Genomic DNA, 19,025 nt, shown 5'->3' with positions numbered 1-19,025 from the left:
ACGAGATATCAGACACCCGCCCCCTGCTGGGGACTACCCAGAATCCTTTACATTACTACGAGCCGCAGGTGGAGGGTACTGCAGTAAAGTGTGTGTGTGTGTGTGTGTGTGTGTGCGTGCAAAGCTGAACATGCATGTCCACATAAGTACAGATAAAATGTAAAAAAAATCTGCTGGGTGGTGGTAGTTCATATTTTCCAGATATTTTAAATTATTCATTACTTTCAGATATTTTTCTCAGACCCAGTCGTGGATCTGTGGTTTCTGGAGATGTTTTCAGCAGAGAGGAACTAAAGTCAGACTGGAGCATAAAGCAGAGCCAGCACAGGCCCGCTGTCCTCGGCCCTCCTTCACAGGCACCGAGAGTCACGTTCTAAGTTCCTAAGTGTCCAGGACATGGATAAGGATGAAGGCTGCCTAACGGGAGCTGCAGGACAGTTCACTCATAAAAGCATCTACAGGTGGGGTCAAACATGGTGGAGCAGCTGGGTAAGCTCAGCAGGGTTTTTCTCAGAGCTGCTGAGCCTGCACCTCCTCCACTTCCTGTTATTAAACTGGGTGCCACATCATCAGGACTTTCTTGGCTATCCTGCTAAAGAAGTTATTAAAACCTTGACACTGCACTCCATCTTCTCCACATCAGTGATGCAAACAGGCAGGAAGCTTTATCAGAGATTACTGTGGTTTTAACTGAGTTCTACTTTTAGGTTTCATTTGGAAACCAAACAGCAGATTTTCAGGCAGTCTAATAAATACTCTTCCCCATGTCTTTCCCCTGTTTAATAAATACTCTAAACTCTTATCGTGATTAGAGTATTTATTAAAATATTACATGATTAGTTCATTTATTTGTGGCCTGCTGTAAACATTACATTTTCTAAGGTTATCTAAAAATGTACATTCATGCAGGAAGCTGCTGTTCTGACTCATTAAGCTTGATCATAAAAGAAAGTTTAAAGCCTGATCTTAAAAATAGAGGGTGTCTGTGTCCTGAATCCAAGCTGGGAGCTGGTTCCACAGAAGAGGGGCCTGAGTGTAAATGTCGCTCTCATGTTTATGGCTGCAGGTATTTATTAAAGTCAGAGGACTGACTGACTCAGAGCCACCTGTGGGCAGCAGCTTATACTAACCCTGAATGACAGTAACTCAGGCACGGCTCATTACAAAAACCAGACTGCACCTTTGGATTGGAGCAAACTCATTTCAGCACCTGCTTTCTTATTTGAGCTCCTCATCTGCCCCTCAGTGGCTCCAACACCGAGCTTACAGTCTGCCTGGCTTCTGCCCCCTGCTGGCCTGGAGAGATCACACTGACTGCATCGCTCATCTCTTCAGTATAATAAACAGGCCGAGGGCTTCATTCTCAGGTAAAAAGGTGTGTCCGGTACCTTACAGCAGAGATGCGGCCAACGTTCTCCAGCAGCAGATGATAAGACCTGTGGGACCTGAGTCCAACTGCTCCCATTAAACACAAACTGCACTGACCTGTGAACGTCACTTGAGCACAGAAGGCCGTTATTCCACATATTCAATTCAATTCAATTCAATTTTATTTATATAGCGCCAAATCACAACAAACTGTCGCCTCAAGGCGCTTTGTATTGTGGGTAAAGACCCTACAATAATACAGAGAAAACCCAACAGTCAAAACGACCCCCTATGAGCAGCACTTGGCGACAGTGGAAAGGAAAAACTCCCTTTTAACAGGAAGAAACCTCCAGCAGAACCAGGCTCAGGGAGGGGCAGTCATCTGCCGCGACCGGTTGGGCTGAGGGGAGAGAAAGACATGCTGTGGAAGAGAGCCAGAGATTAATATCAATTAATGATAAAATGCAGAGTGGAGTATAAACAAAGTAAATAAGGTGAATGAGAAACAGTGCATTATGTGAACCCCCCAGCAGACTAGGCCTATAGCAGCATAACTAAGGGAGGGTTCAGGGTCACCTGATCCAGCCCTAACTATAAGCTTTATCATAAAGGAAAGTTTTAAGCCTAATCTTAAAAATAGAGAGGGTGTCTGTCTCCCAAATCCAAGCTGGAAGCTGGTTCCACAGAAGAGGGGCCTGAAAGCTGAAGGCTCTGCCTCCCATTCTACTCTTAAGTATCCGAGGAACCACAAGTAAGCCAGCAGTCTGAGAGCGAAGTGCTCTGTTGGGGTGATATGGGACTATGAGGTCTTTGAGATAAGATGGTGCCTGATTATTCAAGACCTTGTAGGTGAGGAGAAGAATTTTAAATTCTATTCTAGATTTAACAGGGAGCCAATGAAGAGAAGCCAATATGGGAGAAATCTGCTCTCTCTTTCTAGTCCCTGTCAGTACTCTAGCTGCAGCATTTTGGATCAGCTGAAGGCTTTTCAGGAAGCTTATGTAGCCTGCAGAGGAGGTGTGGCCTGCAGAGGAGGCGTGGCCAGAAGAACATCAGAGCCAGGCTGCAGTAACATCAGACGAGTTCGGTTCCTGAGACAGAACCTCAAAGCCCTGGAGACCTGGAGATGGTGTGACATCATCTGTGAAAGCTGAAGCTGAACCAGGAGTGAATCCTCAGCACATGATCAGATCCACCAACGAATGAGTTGCTGTGGTAACCAAAGATGCTCTGTCCTGCAGGTTTCCTGCTGCGGTTCATATCACTGAGTTCAGCATCTGTAACGTGTGTGAGTCCCACCTGAGGCAGAGACAGCCGGCGGCTCTCAGAGGAGACATTATGGGAGAAAATGTGGATGTGATGAACGTAGCCTCCTTGGTGGGTGGGTTCTGCAGCAGGGAACAGGAAGTGGGCAGAGTGATTGACAGCTGGCCGGGTGTAGTGTAGTAGGAGATGAAGGTGAGCCGGAGTCCCTAAAGCCCGTGCTGCTGGGCCTCGGAGACCCCATCCACGAAGGAGGACAGATGAGTGGCTGAACCAGCAGGTCTGTAAACACATGATGAAAAGTGAGAACACATCCACTGTGATGTATGAACCTAGAGATGTCCTACCAATACGTACCACAGGGGGGCAGACCGCCACTAGGGCATACAGGGGTTCTGATAGCAACAGTAGCATAATAAACAAATGAGTGAACCAGCAAGAAGTTGTCCTCCATGCTCTGTGTGTCGAGTAATAATGTTTACTTAGTGACACTATAAGGGAGCAACATAACATAAATTGGCGACGAGTCGTGTATTTCGGAATACTTTTCATCGACTGGCTGTGAAAGTTAAGTCAGCTTGGTGCAAGTTTGTGGACCGAAATGAACACCCGCGTTTTTGGATAGCTAATGTGCTGATCAACTATGAGCCAACCATCATCGGAGGGCCCGAGTGCAGCTAGTGTTACATCTGCGGATGCAAGGACATCGAGTGCTTCGAGTTCATCTACAGTGCACGTAATCCCAGAAAGACGTATGATGGCTGGAATATATGGACATATGGACATTTTCGATGACTCTGGTGAGCAATGGGCAACATATGTTGAACGTTTTGAGCATTACGTGGTGGCTAATGACATTCATGAGGCTAAGAAAGTTTCAGTACTGTTCAGTGTGATGGGACCTAAAACGTATGGACTGCTTCGTAGCTTAGTAGCTCCCGTGGCACCTGGCACAATGACTTACAAACAGGCTGTGACTGTGCTTAAAGATCACTTCACACCGAAACCGCTCGTTATAGCCGAGAGGTTCAGGTTCCACAAGCGAAATCAGGGGGAAGGAGAAACGGTAGCACAGTATGTAGCAGTGCTCAAGAAGCTATCGGAACACTGTGAGTTCGGGGCTTACCTAGAGGACGCTCTGAGGGACAGATTTGTTTGCGGATTGAAATGCGAAGCTGTGCAGAAACGCCTTCTGACTGAGGAAAACCTCACGTTCAAGAAAGCTGTTGAACATGCAGTGTCAGCAGAGACAGCAGCACGCGACGTACAGCAGTTAAGTAATTCCCTGAAAGTAAACGCAGTGTTTTCGCAAGGTGAAAAATGCCGCCGCTGTGGGAAGGGAAATCATAGTGATGATGACTGCTGGTACAAAGACCGCGAATGTCACCAGTGCGGGAGGAAGGGCCACACGAAACGAATGTGCAGGAGTAAATCAAAAAGCAGTCATAAAAGAGAACATAAACACAAAGATATTAAGCCTGAACAGAAAAGCCATGCACACAAACGCAGCGTGAAAGATAGAAAGAAAAAGATCCATCACGTCGAGGCGAATGAAAGTGAAAGTGAAGGAACGAAATCGGATAGTGACAGTGACTTGGGACTGTATGCAGTGTCTCAGAAAGGGAAATATTCACGCATATCAGTAGTGCCAACAGTTAACAGAAAGAAAATGGAGATGGAATTGGATACAGGGGCTGCAGTGTCATTGATTCCTTGGGAACTGTACAAACGAAAGCTGTATAAGTTTCCTCTGCAACCCACTGATATCATACTAAAGACATACACAGGAGAGCCTTTGGCACCAGAAGGAGTTGTTAAAGTGCAAGTGGCATTGAACAAGCAACACGCTGTCTTGCCACTGTATGTGGTGAAGGCGGATGCTCCACCATTATTTGGCAGGGAGTGGCTGAGAGCCATTCAACTAAATTGGAGAGACTTAAAGACTGTACATGCAATTGAGTACAGACAGACAGACAGCTTAGAGACAGTGTTAAAGAGACACTCCGCTGTTTTCTCCGATAAGTTAGGCACCATGAGAGGAGTGAAAGCCAGGCTCACTCTAAGACCAAACAGTGTACCCAAATTCTGCCCACCACGCAAGGTGCCATATGCTCTTCGACCGCGAGTGGAAGCTGAGCTGACACGCCTCACTGAGCTTGGCGTCATCTCACCTGTGGCGCATAGTGACTGGGCTACGCCAGTGGTGCCCGTGAACAAGAAGGACGGCGCCGTGAGACACTGCGGGGACTTCAAAGTCACCATCAACCCAGCTCTCTGCATCGACAAGTACCCAATTCCACGTATTGAGGACTTGTTTGCTTCTCTCGCTGGAGGTCAACGCTTCAGTAAACTGGATCTATCTAATGCATATCTACAGATGGAAGTAGAAGAGAGCTCCAAGAAGTTGCTGACCATCTCAACACAGAAAGGACTGTTCTGCTTCAACCGCTTGCCGTTTGGTGTAGCGTCATCGCCCGCCTTGTTCCAGAAGGCAATGGACCAGGTGCTCCTCGGACTGCCACACACTCACTGCTACCTGGACGACATACTGGTCAGTGGTCCTGACAAGCAGACACACCTGAAAACTCTGGATGCAGTACTCAGCAGGCTAGAGGAATATGGCCTGCACCTCAAGCAAGAGAAATGTCTCTTCTTCCAGGAATCCGTGGAATACCTGGGCCACATCATCGATGCTGCTGGGCTCCACAAGTCACCGGAGAAGGTACGTGCCATCGTGGAAGCACCAGCACCAGGCGATGTAAGTAAACTTCGATCTTTCCTAGGAATGCTAAACTATTATGGACGCTTTATCCCTGATCTGGCCACTGTGCTAAAGCCGTTGAATGAACTGCTGAACAAAGAAAAGAAATGGCAGTGGACGTCAGCCTGTGCATCAGCGTTCCAGAAAGCCAAAGCACTCCTGGTATCACAAGAGGTGCTCACACACTACAACCCTGAGTTGCTGCTCCGTCTCGCTTGCGATGCTTCACCCTATGGGGTCGGAGCTGTTCTCTCGCATGTCATGCCGGATGGCGATGAAAAACCCATCGCCTATGCATCCAGAACTCTCAGCAAAGCAGAACAAAACTACGCTCAGATTGAGAGGGAGGCGTTAGCGATAGTCTTTGGAGTACGCAAGTTCCACCAGTACCTGTATGGCAATACATTCACGCTACTCACTGACCATCGCCCGCTTACAACCATCTTCAGTCCAGTGAAAAGCACACCATCCATGGCTGCAGCTCGCATGCAACGCTGGGCGCTCATGCTTTCTGCTCACAATTACACCATTGAGTACCGAAAGGGGGCCCTACATGCCAACGCTGATGGACTGTCAAGGTTACCGCTCCCTCATGCCCCCAGTAAGAAACAAGGTGCAGTGGAGGTGTTCTACACGTCACAGTTGGACACATTGCCAGTCAGCAACGCCGAGATCAAGCGTCACACCATGTCGGATTCCACCCTGTCCCGTGTCATGGAAATGGTCACAACTGGTCGTTTTCCAGCTGCAAAGGACGCAGGTGAGCTGTCTCCCTATCTCCAGCGCCGCCATGATCTCACTGTGCAGCACGGATGCCTTATGTGGGGGTTGAGAGTGATTGTGCCACCCAAACTGCGCCCCCGGGTGCTGACAGAGCTACACTCAGCACACCCAGGTGTAGTAAGGATGAAGAGCTTAGCTCGTAGCTACGTTTGGTGGCCCAGCATCGACTCCCAGATCGAGCACCAAGCAAAATCATGCCACTCATGTCAACGAGTGCAGAAAGACCCTGGCCTAGCACCCTTACACCCGTGGATGTGGCCATCCAGTCCTTGGGAACGGATTCATGTGGACTTTGCAGGTCCATTTGAAGGGCACATGTACCTGGTCATAGTGGACGCACACTCCAAATGGCCCGAGGTGCACATCATGGATAGCACCACATCCAGCAAAACCATCCAAGTGCTTAGGGGACTTTTTAGTCGCTATGGCATTCCACACAGTCTTGTAAGCGACAACGGCCCTCAGTTCTGCTCTGAAGAATTCAGCACGTTTCTGAAAGCCAATGGAGTCAAACACATTCGCTCAGCACCATACCACCCTGCCTCCAATGGCTTGGCAGAGCGATTTGTGCAAACCTTCAAGCACGCTCTGAGATCTTCCAGAGGAACTACACCAGTGCAGCAGCGTCTGGATACGTTCCTCCTGACCTACCGTAACACCCCCCATGCAACAACCAAGGAAAGCCCTGCAATGCTGTTCATCGGACGCAAGCTGCGTTCTCGACTGGATTTCCTGAAACCAAGTATGGCTGGAACAGTGCACCAGTCACAAGAGGCTCAACAGCAACGACGCCAGCTACACTCTAAACAGAGACAGTTTGAACTTGGTGAGCCAGTGCTCGTGCGTGATTATAGGAGGGGGGAGGATAAGTGGACGCAAGCTGTGGTGATCGAGAAGACCGGACCAGTGTCCTACAAGGTACATGTGGGTACACAAGGGGTCTGGAAGCGTCATGTGGACCAGATGCTGACTCGGCCCGAGTCAGACCCACCAGAGACTGCAGGGAGTTTTCCTGTGAGTTGTCCACTGTCACTTCCTCAGACAACCACACCTGACCCAAATACACCTCAACAGAAGGAGGATACTGATACAGTGCCACACACACCACATGCACCACCAAAAACACCCAAAACACTCAAGACACCACAGTCCACAGAAATGACACACACAGAACATTCAGAGACAACAGGGACTGTACGACGATATCCTGTGAGGATCACACGTCCGCCGGTACGTTACAGGGATCAGTAAACTTAACAACCATGAAAAAAAAAAAAAAAGAGTTGAACAATGTTGACATTCCAAGATGTTGTAAAAAAAAAAAAAAGAAAAAGTTGAAGGATGTTTAAGAATGTTTGCTTTTGTAGAATGTTGTTAAATGGTTCTGAGTTTTGATATTTGATTATAAGCTGTGACATAACTCTCCTATTTTCTGGTAATGTTGTGGAGAAGTAAAGAAAGAAATAATCTCATGTAGTTTAAAAGGGGATATAATGTCTTACGTTTGTTTCCGAAGAAATGTTTTTGTTACTGACAACAAATCTTAGTGGGGAGGAGATATGTGATGTATGAACCTAGAGATGTCCTACCAATACTTACCACAGGGGGGCAGACCGCCACTAGGGCATACAGGGGTTCTGATAGCAACAGTAGCATAATAAAACAAATGAGTGAACCAGCAAGAAGTTGTCCTCCATGCTCTGTGTGTCGAGTAATAATGTTTACTTAGTGACACTATAAGGGAGCAACATAACATCCACCTTCTGTCCAGAATGCACCCTGAAGAGAAAGTGATGTCACAGCCAGCCTCATGTCAGGTGAAGGTCAGCAGTCTGTGGAGAAACAGATAGTTCAGTCAACACACTGGAAACATTACTGATGTCATAGATCCTCCACACAGATCTGTAGGACTGTCCAGATGTTCACAGCTAACAGCTGCTCCCTTCAGGGTCCACTCAGAACCACCCACTGCTCTCCACTCTCCCCGTTTCAGCTCGTGTATCTGCACAGCAACTGGCTCCTCCCACAAAGCTGACAGGCTCTGGAGCAGAAAGCAGAGCATCATCAATGAAACAAAGGGAACTGGAACCAAATCAAAGCTGCAGCTCCTCATCTACCTGAGCAGGTGAGTCCAGGAGCTTTGCCAGGTGAGCAGCTGTTTCTAGCTGCGCTTCTACAGTCCAGGAGAGCAGACATGGCCTCCACTTCTCCATGGTCCTCGAGCACAGAGAGAAAAGATGAGCAGCGCCTGTGTGATGTGTATAATTCCAGGTTCCGGATGAACTCGTTATATCCTCTCATTTCACATTATGTGACGTTCGGCACATCGATCTCAGCGGGACTGAACGGTCGGCGGTCGCACTCCCGTCACTGTGATGGGAACCGTTCACGGTAAAGCGACACCTCCAAGCTGCCCTCAAGATATCAACCTTCAGCACGATCAGAGCATGTGAGGCCCCACGGTGCTGCCACGGTCACCTGTACAGCAGGAGCTGTGGGGTGACACTCGTCCACAGGTTTGTGCTCTGCAGGGTTTTTATTGGTTAGCCTGGAACTCGACTCCTTCCTCCTCGAATCAGGTTCCTGAACCCATTTGGAACTTTTTCCCAACAGCTAGTTCCTGCAGGGTTACCAAAAGGTGCTGTGACCTTTGACCTTTAGAGGTCAGGATGAAAACACTCAGACATGTGTTGTGTTGTTTTCCTCTCTGCTGCTGCTGGGACATCTGGATGTCAATATTTGAGCAGTGGTTAATCATCAGCCGCTCAGCAGGACCTCTGTCCTCCATCTTACCGCCAGAAGGACGCCAGACTTCAGACAGACATGCTGCCGTCCACAGCTGCGACTCTGAGCGTGGGCGCTCTGCTGATCTGCTCCGCACTCATCCAGTGTTCAGGTGAGACACACCCACGCTCGTGTTTTTCACGCCCTGTGGCACAGCCTGAGTGTTTCCATTATTTTGTCCACCCCCAGTGTTCTTGGATCAGCCGACGGCCGGTCAGATCCTGCGCTCCTCCTCCAGGAGGCGTCGGGCCAATTCACACCTCCTGGAGGAGATGCTGCCCGGAAACCTGGAGCGGGAGTGTTATGAGGAGCGCTGCTCGCTGGAGGAGGCCACCGAGATCTTCCAAACCCAGGAGAAGACGGTATGAAGATGAGAATCATATAACCGTGTTTACACGTCTCTGAATCCAGCTCGACTTCAGGACTGACCCGGAGATGAGTGCGGGGTCTCCGTGACCCTTTGATAGGTTCGTTTATCCACCGCGCCAAAACCAGCTGCGTTTCCCCAGCAGGAGCTGAATGGCTAAAATAATTATATACTTTAGATTAAAAACTCCACGTTTTAGTTTTCACAGATTCTGATTGAGCAGATTCTGCACGCTGGTTGGTCAATTAAGGATTTAGGGCTGTCCTGGTTGGGCAGCGTAGCAGATGCAGGACTCTGGAGACCGCGTTACTGCAGGCCCTGCACCATGAAGCAGGAGTTCTTCTGTCCAGGTAACAGCAGGGGAAGCCCTGGGTTACCCCCCCCAAAGGCTTTTATCTGCAGTGGAGAGAGACAGGAAACGGGGGAAAGACACGCGGGCAAACTGGTGACAGGCTGGGACTCGAACCTACGCCACCCGCACCGCAACACGGTATATGTATGTGGTTTGCCGCTTCACCACTTAGCCGCCCAGGCGCCCCAACAGCCCTGGCTTAACTTAACGAGCTGATAATCAGCTTCAGTTTATCCTGAAGGCTGGGATCAGAGGATCCAGATAACAGAACGATACCCTGGGCACGCTGAACTCGCTTCGTAGTGCAGGGCACTGCTCGTTCATGAAACACAAACACGGGAAGAGGAAGTAGAACTGATCACAGAGCAGGGAAAGGCTGGCAAAATCAAACAGGAAATGACTGAACACGACAGAAACACTAAGGAAAAACCACAAAACTCAAATTCCAAAAACTACAATAAACATTAAATAATAGAAACTGAACGCCTCAAACCGCAGGCCCAGGATCCTGACAGGGACAGGATATCTCCCCTTGACAGCACACATTAGGAGCACAGGTAAATCCCAACAGAAGCTTCCACACATTCAGAACAAGCAGCTAAATATATTTTCTTACCTCTTTCGTCCTGGACTATCCCTGATCGCACCCCTCCAATCAGGAAGTTTGTCAGAGCAGGAGTTCAGCTTAAGAAGAACTTCCTGGTGTTCAGACTCAGTGTAATCTATATGCACACAATATGCAGAGCTTAGTGAGCTCTTCAAATTATACGCACAAAGACTTTAATGGCCTGCACTCACATTCATCCATCGTTTTCATCCAGAACAACCAATCAGGTGGCAGTCAGTGGTCAGAGCTGTTTTCAGATCTGCTGTTATTAACTGCGAGTTTCTTTTCTCACAGATGGAGTTTTGGTACAAGTACACACGTGAGTACATACGCTGTTACACACCACATATACGTTTGTGCTCGCTCAGCTGCATCTCTCTGAGTACAGAGGTGATGTTCATGTTGTTCAGCCTTCTGCTGGACTCGGAGCAATAACCCAATTACAGGCCACAGGGCCACCCTCAAGATTTGACTCAATCCAGTCTGATCTGAAATCTGATCAAGTTTCTTCTACCTGATGACTCGGCTGAGTTTCTCACCTGTGTGTCTCAGATCTGAACCCCTGTCGGACCAACCCCTGTCTGAACGGAGGCATCTGCACTCTGGACCGAGGAGACTTCGTGTGTCTTTGCCCTCCCCAGTACCAGGGCAAGATCTGTGACTCAGGTACACAAACACCTGAGAGTCAGGTACACAAACACCTGAGAGTCAGGTACACAAACACCTGAGAGTCAGGTACACAAACACCAACAATTTTCTGAAAATTGTCTTGTAGTGGTGTTGGAGTGCCGCTATAGAAATGGTGGCTGTATGCAGTACTGCAGAGACCTGATAGGTGGCGCTGGAGTTCAGTGTGGCTGTGCTGACGGATACATCCTGGAGACTGATGGACAAAGCTGCTCCAAGACTGGTAACATTCCCAGAACCCATGTTACTACTGCACACAATACTGACAGCAGTATTACTATAAGTACCATAAAGTACCGTCACACAGGAAGGAGTCCACCAGCTGTTACAATCTGAATAAACATTAGGAAATATGTTTTTAATAGAAATAATACTATATGGCAGCACAGTGCCTCACAGCAAAGAAGGTCCTGGGTTCGAATCCCCCGTATGGCCTTTCTGTGATGAGTTGGCATGTTCTCCCCATGTCTGCGTGGGTTCTCCGGGTTCCTCCCGGTGCACCCTGCCTTTTGCCCTATGACCCCTTTGACTGGATCAGTTTATCTTTGTCTAATAGTAAAATGTTTGATGACCTGAAACTTGAAAGTGTGACAAATATGCAAAAAGCTAAGAAATCAGGAAGGAGCCAAATAGTTCTCAGGGCACTGTACACGGTCATGGTCATGGTCCTAGACTAAAAGGAAAAAGTTAATGAAGACCACAATAGGAAAAAGTATTTAGTCCAGGATTAGGATAGGATAGGATAGTGTTTTATTTGTCACATGCACAGTTATACACAGTACAATGCACAGTGAAATGTATTTTGTACCTGCAACCATATATACACACACATATAAATAAGAAGAAGAATAAAAATTTAAAAAAAAGTAATTCACACTATACACTATACTCTATATACTATACACTATACACACTTTTATAAATTATAATATTTACATTGTGCAATAATGGTCCAGTTAGGGCTCAGAGTTGAGCAGACGGATGGCTTGTGGGTAAAAACTCTTCTTCAACCTTTCAGTCTTAGCCCTCAGGCAGCGGTAACGCCGGCCTGATGGGAGCAGGGAGAAGAGAGAGTGTCCGGGGTGGCTGGGCTGTTTTAGGATCTTCATGGCCCTCAGCCTGCACTGCTTGGTGTAAATGTCCTGCAGGTTGGGGAGGGTGGTTCTGATGGTCCGTTCAGCTGAACGAACCACCCTTTTTAGGGCCATGAAGTCCTGCTTGGTGCAGTTTCCCATCCAGGTGGTGATGCTCCCACGCATGATGCTCTCGATGGTGCAGGTGTAAAAGTTCCTGAGCACCTTGAGTGGGAGCTTGAAGTCTCTCAGCCGCCTGAGGAGGTAGAGACGCTGTCTGGCCTTCTTCACAGTGATGTTTATGTGATGAGTCCAGGACAGGTCCTGTGAGATGGTCACTCCCAGGTATTTGAAAGTGTCCACTCTTTCCACCTCAGCACCACTGATGACAAGTGGATGGTAGTCCCTCTGCTGCTTCCTGCTGAGGTCCACGATCAGTTCCTTTGTTTTGCTGACGTTGAGCAGGAGGTGGTTCTCCTGGCACCAGTTCTCCAGGCGGGAGACCTCTCTCCTGTAGGCTGTCTCCTCATTGTGAGAGATTAGTCCCACAACAGCAGTGTCGTCAGCAAACTTGATGATGACGTTGGACTCTGATGTGGCCTCGCAGTCATGGGTGTACAGTGAGTACAGCAGAGGGCTGAGCACACAGCCTTGGGGGGATCCAGTGTTGAGGGTGAGGGACGATGAGGTGAGGTGACCCACTCGTACCACCTGTGGTCTGCTGGTCAGGAAGCTGTGAACCCACCTGCACAGGGATGGGCCCAGGCCCAGGTCCAGCAGCTTAGAGACCAGCCTGGAGGGAACTATGGTGTTGAATGCTGAGCTGTAATCTACAAACAGCACTCTCACATAGTTCCCCTTACCAGTGTCTATGTGTGAAAGGGTCTTGTGGAGGAGGAAGGATATGGCGTCGTCTGTGGATCTGTCTGGCCGGTATGCAAACTGTAGTGGGTCGAGGGTGGTGGGCAGTGAGTAGGTGATGAATGTCTTGATGAGTCTCGCAAAACACTTCATCACCACAGAGGTGAGCGCTATGGGCCTGAAGTCATTGGGGCTGCTGGGGTGTGGTTTCTTTGGGACAGGGACTATGATGGACTTTTTAAAGCAGGTGGGAATCACACACAGTTTCAGTGAGAGGTTGAATATCAGTGTAAACACAGGTGCCAGCTGGTCAGCGCAGGTCTTAAGGACACGTCCACTAATACCGTCTGGTCCAGCCGCTTTCCTGGTGTTTACACGTCTAAACGCCCTCCTCACGTCGCGCTCCGTCACAGTGAGTGTCTCCGCCCCTTCGGCCGGGAGCGCAGCGGGCTGTCGGCTTCCCGACTCAAAGCGCGCAAAGAAGATGTTGAGTTCATCAGCCAGAGAAGCGTCGGCACTCACCGGGTGTGTGTGTGGTGCTTTGTAGTCCGTGATGGTGCGTAGTCCCTGCCACAGTCCCCTGGAGTCAGACTGTTGTAGTTGCTGTTCCAGTCTGCGGCCGTAGCGATGTTTAGCCTCTTTCACCGCTCTGCGGACGTTGTATGATGCAACCTTGTAGTCCTCCATGTTCCCAGAGGCGAGGCCGGAGTTGTAGGCAACGGTGCGGGACCTCAGGGCGTCGCGGACAGATTTATCCACCCACGGCTTCTGGTTGGGAAAAGTCCTGATGGTCCTCCTAAGTGATGTGTCATCAACAACTTTCCCAATAAATCCCACGACAGTTTCCGTAAACTCCTCGATGTCTCCGCCCGCGCTGCTGCGAAACATGTCCCAGTCGGTTGAATCCAACGCACCCTGCAGAGCGGCCTCTGTTTGATCAGACCACCGTGTCACTTCTCTCACAGCAGGGGGTTCCTGCCTGAGCCGTTGTTTGTATTTCGGCATGAGAAGGACAGCGGTGTGGTCAGACTTCCCAAAAGGCGGAAGAGGCTTTGCTTTGTAGCCCTCTTTGAATGCAGAGTAGCAGTGGTCTAGGGTCCTCTCTCCTCTGGTGGGGCAGTCGATGTGTTGAATCAACTCCGGTATCAGCTTTTTCAAGTTTGCACTGTTAAAGTCCCCGGCTACGATGAGAGCCGCATCACGCTGGTTAGCCTGATAGGTGGAAATAGCCTCATGTAGCTCGGATAGTGCAGTGTTTGTGTCCGCCTGAGGTGGAATATAGACGGCGCTGAAGATGACCGACGTAAACTCGTGGGGCAGGTAGTGGGGACGGCATTTCAGGGTTAGGAGCTCCAGGTTAGGTGAACATGATTGTTTCAGAAGGACAACATTCCTACTGTCACACCAGTTGTTATTAATCATTAGGCACACACCTCCTCCTCTTGATTTTCCAGACTCACTTGTTCTGTACGTGCGATGAACACTGAAGAACTCCGACGGCTGTACGGCGTGGTCCGGTATGAGGGGGGTCAGCCATGTCTCCGTGAGACAGATGATGTTGCAGTCCCTTATGTCCCTCTGAAACTGTATCCTGGCCCTGAGTTCGTCCAGCTTGTTATCCAGTGACTGGACATTAGCCAACAGGATGCTCGGCAGTGGCGTTTGGTGCGCTCTGCGCCTCAGCCTCTCTCTTACGCCGGCTCTTTTCCCTCGGGGCCTTGTCCGTGACCTGGTCCGTCCTTTGTTTGAGCTGGCCCACTGGAAACGCTGCATCTCCTGAGGCCAAGTCGGGTCGGGAGAAAAAGGTGTCAGAATACAGCCAGAGTGCTGTATTCTGATATTAAAAAGAGTCTGTCTGTCATACGTGATATGACACAGAGCAGGCGGAATTATAAAGTCCAAAATTAGAGCTAAACCTAATATATACAAACAAAGCGTAGGAGCAGGTACGACGGCTGCTGACCTCACCGGCGCCATCTTGAAAGACATAATCCCTGTACGGGAAACTGGGCCCAGGTGTTCACAGGAATCGCCTGTCTGAGGACAGGAAGTGAAGAACGCTTCAGACTGAAATCATGTGATCTTGGTTGACTTTCAGTATGTTTCCTGTTCCTTTGCAGCGGAGTTCCCCTGCGGCCGTCAGCAGATGGAGGCATTGTACCGAGGCCGCTCTCTTTTGAGGTCTGTCAACATCACCGTGGAGACAGATGAGGCCATGCTGGATAACGTCACAGACAGCTGGCTCCCTGAACTTAATACAACGGTGGCAACGGAGGAGCCGGGGACAGTGAATGCATCATCTGGATGGAGAGGAGGCAACCTGACAGACCTCACGGGGGAAGCAGGAGGTGATGTCATAGCTCCTCGTATTGTGAGTGGACTCCTGGAGAAGCGAGGAGGCAGCCCCTGGCAGGTGTGGATGAGTCCAATTTTTTGCTGGCAGGTTTCTTCTTCTTCTACTCTCTGTTTTTGGCACCTTGCCTCCCGCCAGCTGTGCAACACATGTTGAAGCCAGGCATTCAGATGTTCTGACATGAAGAATTGGTGTTTGTGTGTTTGTGTGCAGGTTCTGATCCGCAGGTCTGATGGCTTCGGTTTCTGTGGAGGAGCTCTGGTTTCTGATCGCTGGGTTGTTTCTGCTGCTCACTGCTTTGAAGAGGCAGCGGACCACGTTACGATAGGTGAGAGTTCACGGTGCACCTCAGCGTGTTAGTCTCCACCCTGCAGAGTCAGCAGGGGGTGTCTGAGGCTCCTGCATGTCTCATCATTTCGATGCAGCTTCCTGTGCCTCAGCTACAGAAATTAAACCGAAGAAGAAGAAATGCAAGCCGAATGCTAACCACACTGGTCCAGCTGTTTGACAGACTGATTACACATCTGTATCAGCTTTTTGTGAAAGCGCTAAACTGTTAAACTGTGACTCAGGTGTGCCCCCTGCAGGCTGCAGCAAAAACACCGTGCCACATGCTGAAGGAAGCAGGCTGCTAAAAGTCACATTTGAAAAAACTTTATTGCCTCTTCTCTGTTCATGCTGCACTCTGTCACCCTCTGTGGGGCAGCAGGAATGTGTGTGTGTGTGTGTGTGTGTGTGTGTGTGAGAGTTCTTGTTTATTGTACTTCATCTACTTCTACTGACTCTTTTCTATTTATTTCTACTTTCCTGTACTTGTGCTCAGATGCTCATGTTATAGCTTTGTTTTTATTTCTGGCTTTCCCTGCGTGCTGTTTGTAGGGGACTATGATAAGCAGCGTCCTGATCCAGGAGAGCAGCAAATAAAGATCCAGAAGGTCATTGTTCATCCTCACTTCCATGAATTCACCTTCGACAGTGACCTCGCCCTGCTCTATCTGGCCCGGCCTGCTCTGAGGGGCCCCACCGCAGTCCCTGCCTGCCTGCCTGACACCCACCTTGCAAAACACCTGCTGAAGGTAAATTTTTTTTTTTTAAACTTCATTTTTATTTATTTTTAGCCACAAATAATGACATTGTTCCATAGTTACATTCTTCTCTTGCAGTTGTAAACGTTCCACATTAGAAATTGGCGAAGGAAGGCAAGATAACAATAGAGTTGTCAAAAGTTATAGCACTGCTGAAGGTAATTTTATGTGAATTTTTTATTTTTTATGCTGAATCAGCCTGTGTGTCTGATACCGAATGTGTGCTCAGGAGGATAACCACGGGGTGGTGACGGGCTGGGGTGCCACCAAGTACCTGGGCCATTCCTCAAGGTTCCTGAGGAAGGTGACGCTCCCGGTGGTCAGCTACAAGGACTGCATCAGCACCACTGAACAGGTGAGTCTGAACCTAACCCCGCGGTAAGTGAACTCATGATGGGTAGAAATGCAGAATTCATTGGCTGCTCGGTCGGGTGTCTCATTACACATTTATTTTGTTAAGTGGTGCTTGAACCTTTTGCAAAGTTGAAAAAAAAAAGATTTTGTTTATTGCTATGGTGATCATATCATTTTATTTTTACTTCAATAATCGTGACGTGAAAGTGCTGATGAGAGATGAAACCTGTCCTTCAGTCAGTGGAGAAAACAGCAGGAAGGTTCTTCTGCTCCCAACCAGGAGCCCAAAAGGTTCAAATTAAATATTATTGTTGGGTCATTTCCTTTAATCTGGTTTAGTCATTTATTACGGATCAGAATATATAAAGGTATGCATACATGTATATGTGTATATATATTTTCTTTACATTACTGTTATTTATATTTATTTTTTTAATTACTTGAATGTCATAACTATTACATGGCCAACACGTTGCAAATGTGGTGAAGAATCCTTGAATTTGAGATGAGACGTATCAAAAGCAGACTGCAGATTTACAGCTGTATTAAATCAAAACCGGTCCAAGAACAGATTCTTGTGGAACACCTGTAAACTCAGGATCTGCTGTCTGAGCTCTACTGTTCACGTAAACCGGCTGATGCTGTGATCTGCTGATTCAAACGATATAATTTATGACCAAACCTGATGCCCCGCCCTCTCCCGTGTGTCCTGCAGGTAATCACGGACAACATGTTCTGTGCAGGTTACCTGGAGGCCAGCAAGGACGCCTGCAGCGGAGACAGTGGGGGGCCATTTGTAGTAAACTACAGGGGGACCTGGTTTCTGACCGGAGTCGTCAGCTGGGGAGAGAAATGCGCCGCAAAGGGGAAGTACGGCGTCTACACCCGACTGGGCAACTTCCTGAACTGGATCCGGGACACCATGGAGAGACGGGACCTGAACGGCACAGAGAGCCGGTAAAGCCAGGGAGCCGAGCGTGCCCAGTTTCAGGCTCCGTTCGTGGGACCGGACAGACAAAGTGCCGCAGAGGATTATGGGAAAAACAAACCTCAAATCTATGAAGTCTGAGCTGCTGCCCAAAAACGGGCTCTGAACTGAGCAATGCACCAGGTCTGCTTCACTGCTGCCACAGTAAACACAATAAATCTTTTATCTTTTTAAATAAAAAAAAACGTATTATCTTACCTTTATTTGAAGATGAAGTCCATGCGCCTATCCTTCTCCCTATGGGGCAGCACCGCTGCAGCACTGCCCCCTATCGGTGCGGCACGGTACTTCCTCCCCCTGTGTATTTTCACCCTGCAGTTATGACCGATCACAAACAATAAACAAACCACACATATTCATTCAGTATGTTAGACAGACTGTGGAACATCAGCATGTGTAGCTCATGTGTGATCAAACATGTATATTGGCGACAGCAGTGGGCATGCGCTAAACGCCTCCTTCATTTATTGTATGTGACACAGCGCCACCAGAGGTGAGCCACAGCACTGCACTGGTTGACCCTGCATTTCTTCCATGTGTTTGAACAGGCGATGCATAAATCCGCGATTTGGACCATTACAGTGTTGAAATAATTCAGAAAACAGATTTATAAAACATTCAAGTGGTCAAATGTATTTTCTCTTATCATTGTTAGTATTTTACTTGTCAACATGACGGGAGGCACTGCCTCCCCTGACCGCATGTCACTGGTACACATAGTAAGTACTTTAATACTTCAAGTTATAGGCCTAGAGGATGCATAATTCTAATATTTAAACAAATGTTCCCTGCAGTACAAAAGCAGAGAATTTAGGAAAATCACCGCCTGATTTTCTATTTTAAATTGGAGCAGAAAAGGAGCAAAATTCACCAAATAAATGAAGCACATAAATCATTGTGTGTGTTCTGCTGCAAACCTGACCTCCTGTTTACGTTCCTTCACAGCAGGCAGATCAGAGAGCCTCAGCTTTGTCTGTGTATTAAAGCATGGCTTCACTGAAACATGAAGAACTTTAACCTGAAACAGACTGTATACGTGAGATGGACAGTCACTGTGACATCACATTTTAAAGAGTGAAGATGGTGGATCTGACTGAGAAACTGAGGTGATGATGCACACTCAAAAAAAAACACAGCGCTATGTTTTATTCAGTAAGGCCTGAAGCCAGCGATTGAGACCACAAACTCATCAGGAAGGAGTTTACACAATCAGACCAGAGGAGTCGCCCCCTGCTGGACAGAATGCAGTTTTAGGTGCTTCAGCATCAGCAGCAACGATCATGTGGTGAAATCCCGTTAGATTTGAATGTTTTCAGTCTCATCACATCGACATACAGAA

General features: G+C 48.4%; 2 protein-coding genes across 3 annotated transcripts; both read left to right on the top strand.

The window, feature by feature from the left end:
• Positions 1-3,406: 3,406 nt before the first annotated feature.
• Positions 3,407-7,427, top strand: LOC115790365 (uncharacterized protein K02A2.6-like). The gene has a single exon (XM_030744204.1). It carries the CDS (start codon positions 3,410-3,412, stop codon positions 7,424-7,426), a length of 4,017 nt encoding a protein of 1,338 aa, XP_030600064.1. The 5' UTR covers positions 3,407-3,409; the 3' UTR covers position 7,427.
• A 1,528-nt stretch (positions 7,428-8,955) lies between these two features.
• On the top strand, positions 8,956-19,024 carry LOC115791037 (coagulation factor IX). Of its 2 annotated transcripts, XR_004020837.1 has the most exons (11): positions 8,956-9,071; positions 9,149-9,321; positions 10,580-10,604; positions 10,838-10,951; positions 11,061-11,195; positions 15,027-15,319; positions 15,473-15,587; positions 16,139-16,335; positions 16,574-16,699; positions 17,414-17,809; positions 18,632-19,024. XR_004020837.1 is itself a non-coding variant. In XM_030745121.1 (10 exons), the coding sequence occupies exons 1-10, from the start codon at positions 8,999-9,001 to the stop codon at positions 17,657-17,659; spliced, it is 1,497 nt and encodes a 498-aa protein (XP_030600981.1). In that variant the 5' UTR covers positions 8,956-8,998; the 3' UTR covers positions 17,660-18,394. The 2 variants fall into 2 exon arrangements, 1 of the variants encoding a protein (XP_030600981.1); XM_030745121.1 differs by lacking the exon at positions 18,632-19,024 and having other exon boundaries at positions 17,414-18,394.
• The last annotated feature ends 1 nt before the right edge of the window (position 19,025 follows it).

This window comes from Archocentrus centrarchus, chromosome 13 (assembly GCF_007364275.1).
Source record: "Archocentrus centrarchus isolate MPI-CPG fArcCen1 chromosome 13, fArcCen1, whole genome shotgun sequence".
Lineage (NCBI taxonomy): Eukaryota > Metazoa > Chordata > Actinopteri > Cichliformes > Cichlidae > Archocentrus > Archocentrus centrarchus.
This window is presented reverse-complemented; position numbering and strand designations above follow the sequence as displayed.

Excerpts from the sequence above, each read along its gene's own strand:
- LOC115790365 (XM_030744204.1), top strand. The coding sequence starts at position 3,410 with ATGGACATTTTCGATGACTCTGGTGAGCAATGGGCAACATATGTTGAA.
- LOC115791037 (XM_030745121.1), top strand. The coding sequence starts at position 8,999 with ATGCTGCCGTCCACAGCTGCGACTCTGAGCGTGGGCGCTCTGCTGATC. Across the intron at positions 9,322-10,579 it reads TCCAAACCCAGGAGAAGACG|ATGGAGTTTTGGTACAAGTA; the intron begins GTATGAAGATGA and ends CTTTTCTCACAG. Across the intron at positions 15,588-16,138 it reads AGCGGACCACGTTACGATAG|GGGACTATGATAAGCAGCGT; the intron begins GTGAGAGTTCAC and ends TGCTGTTTGTAG.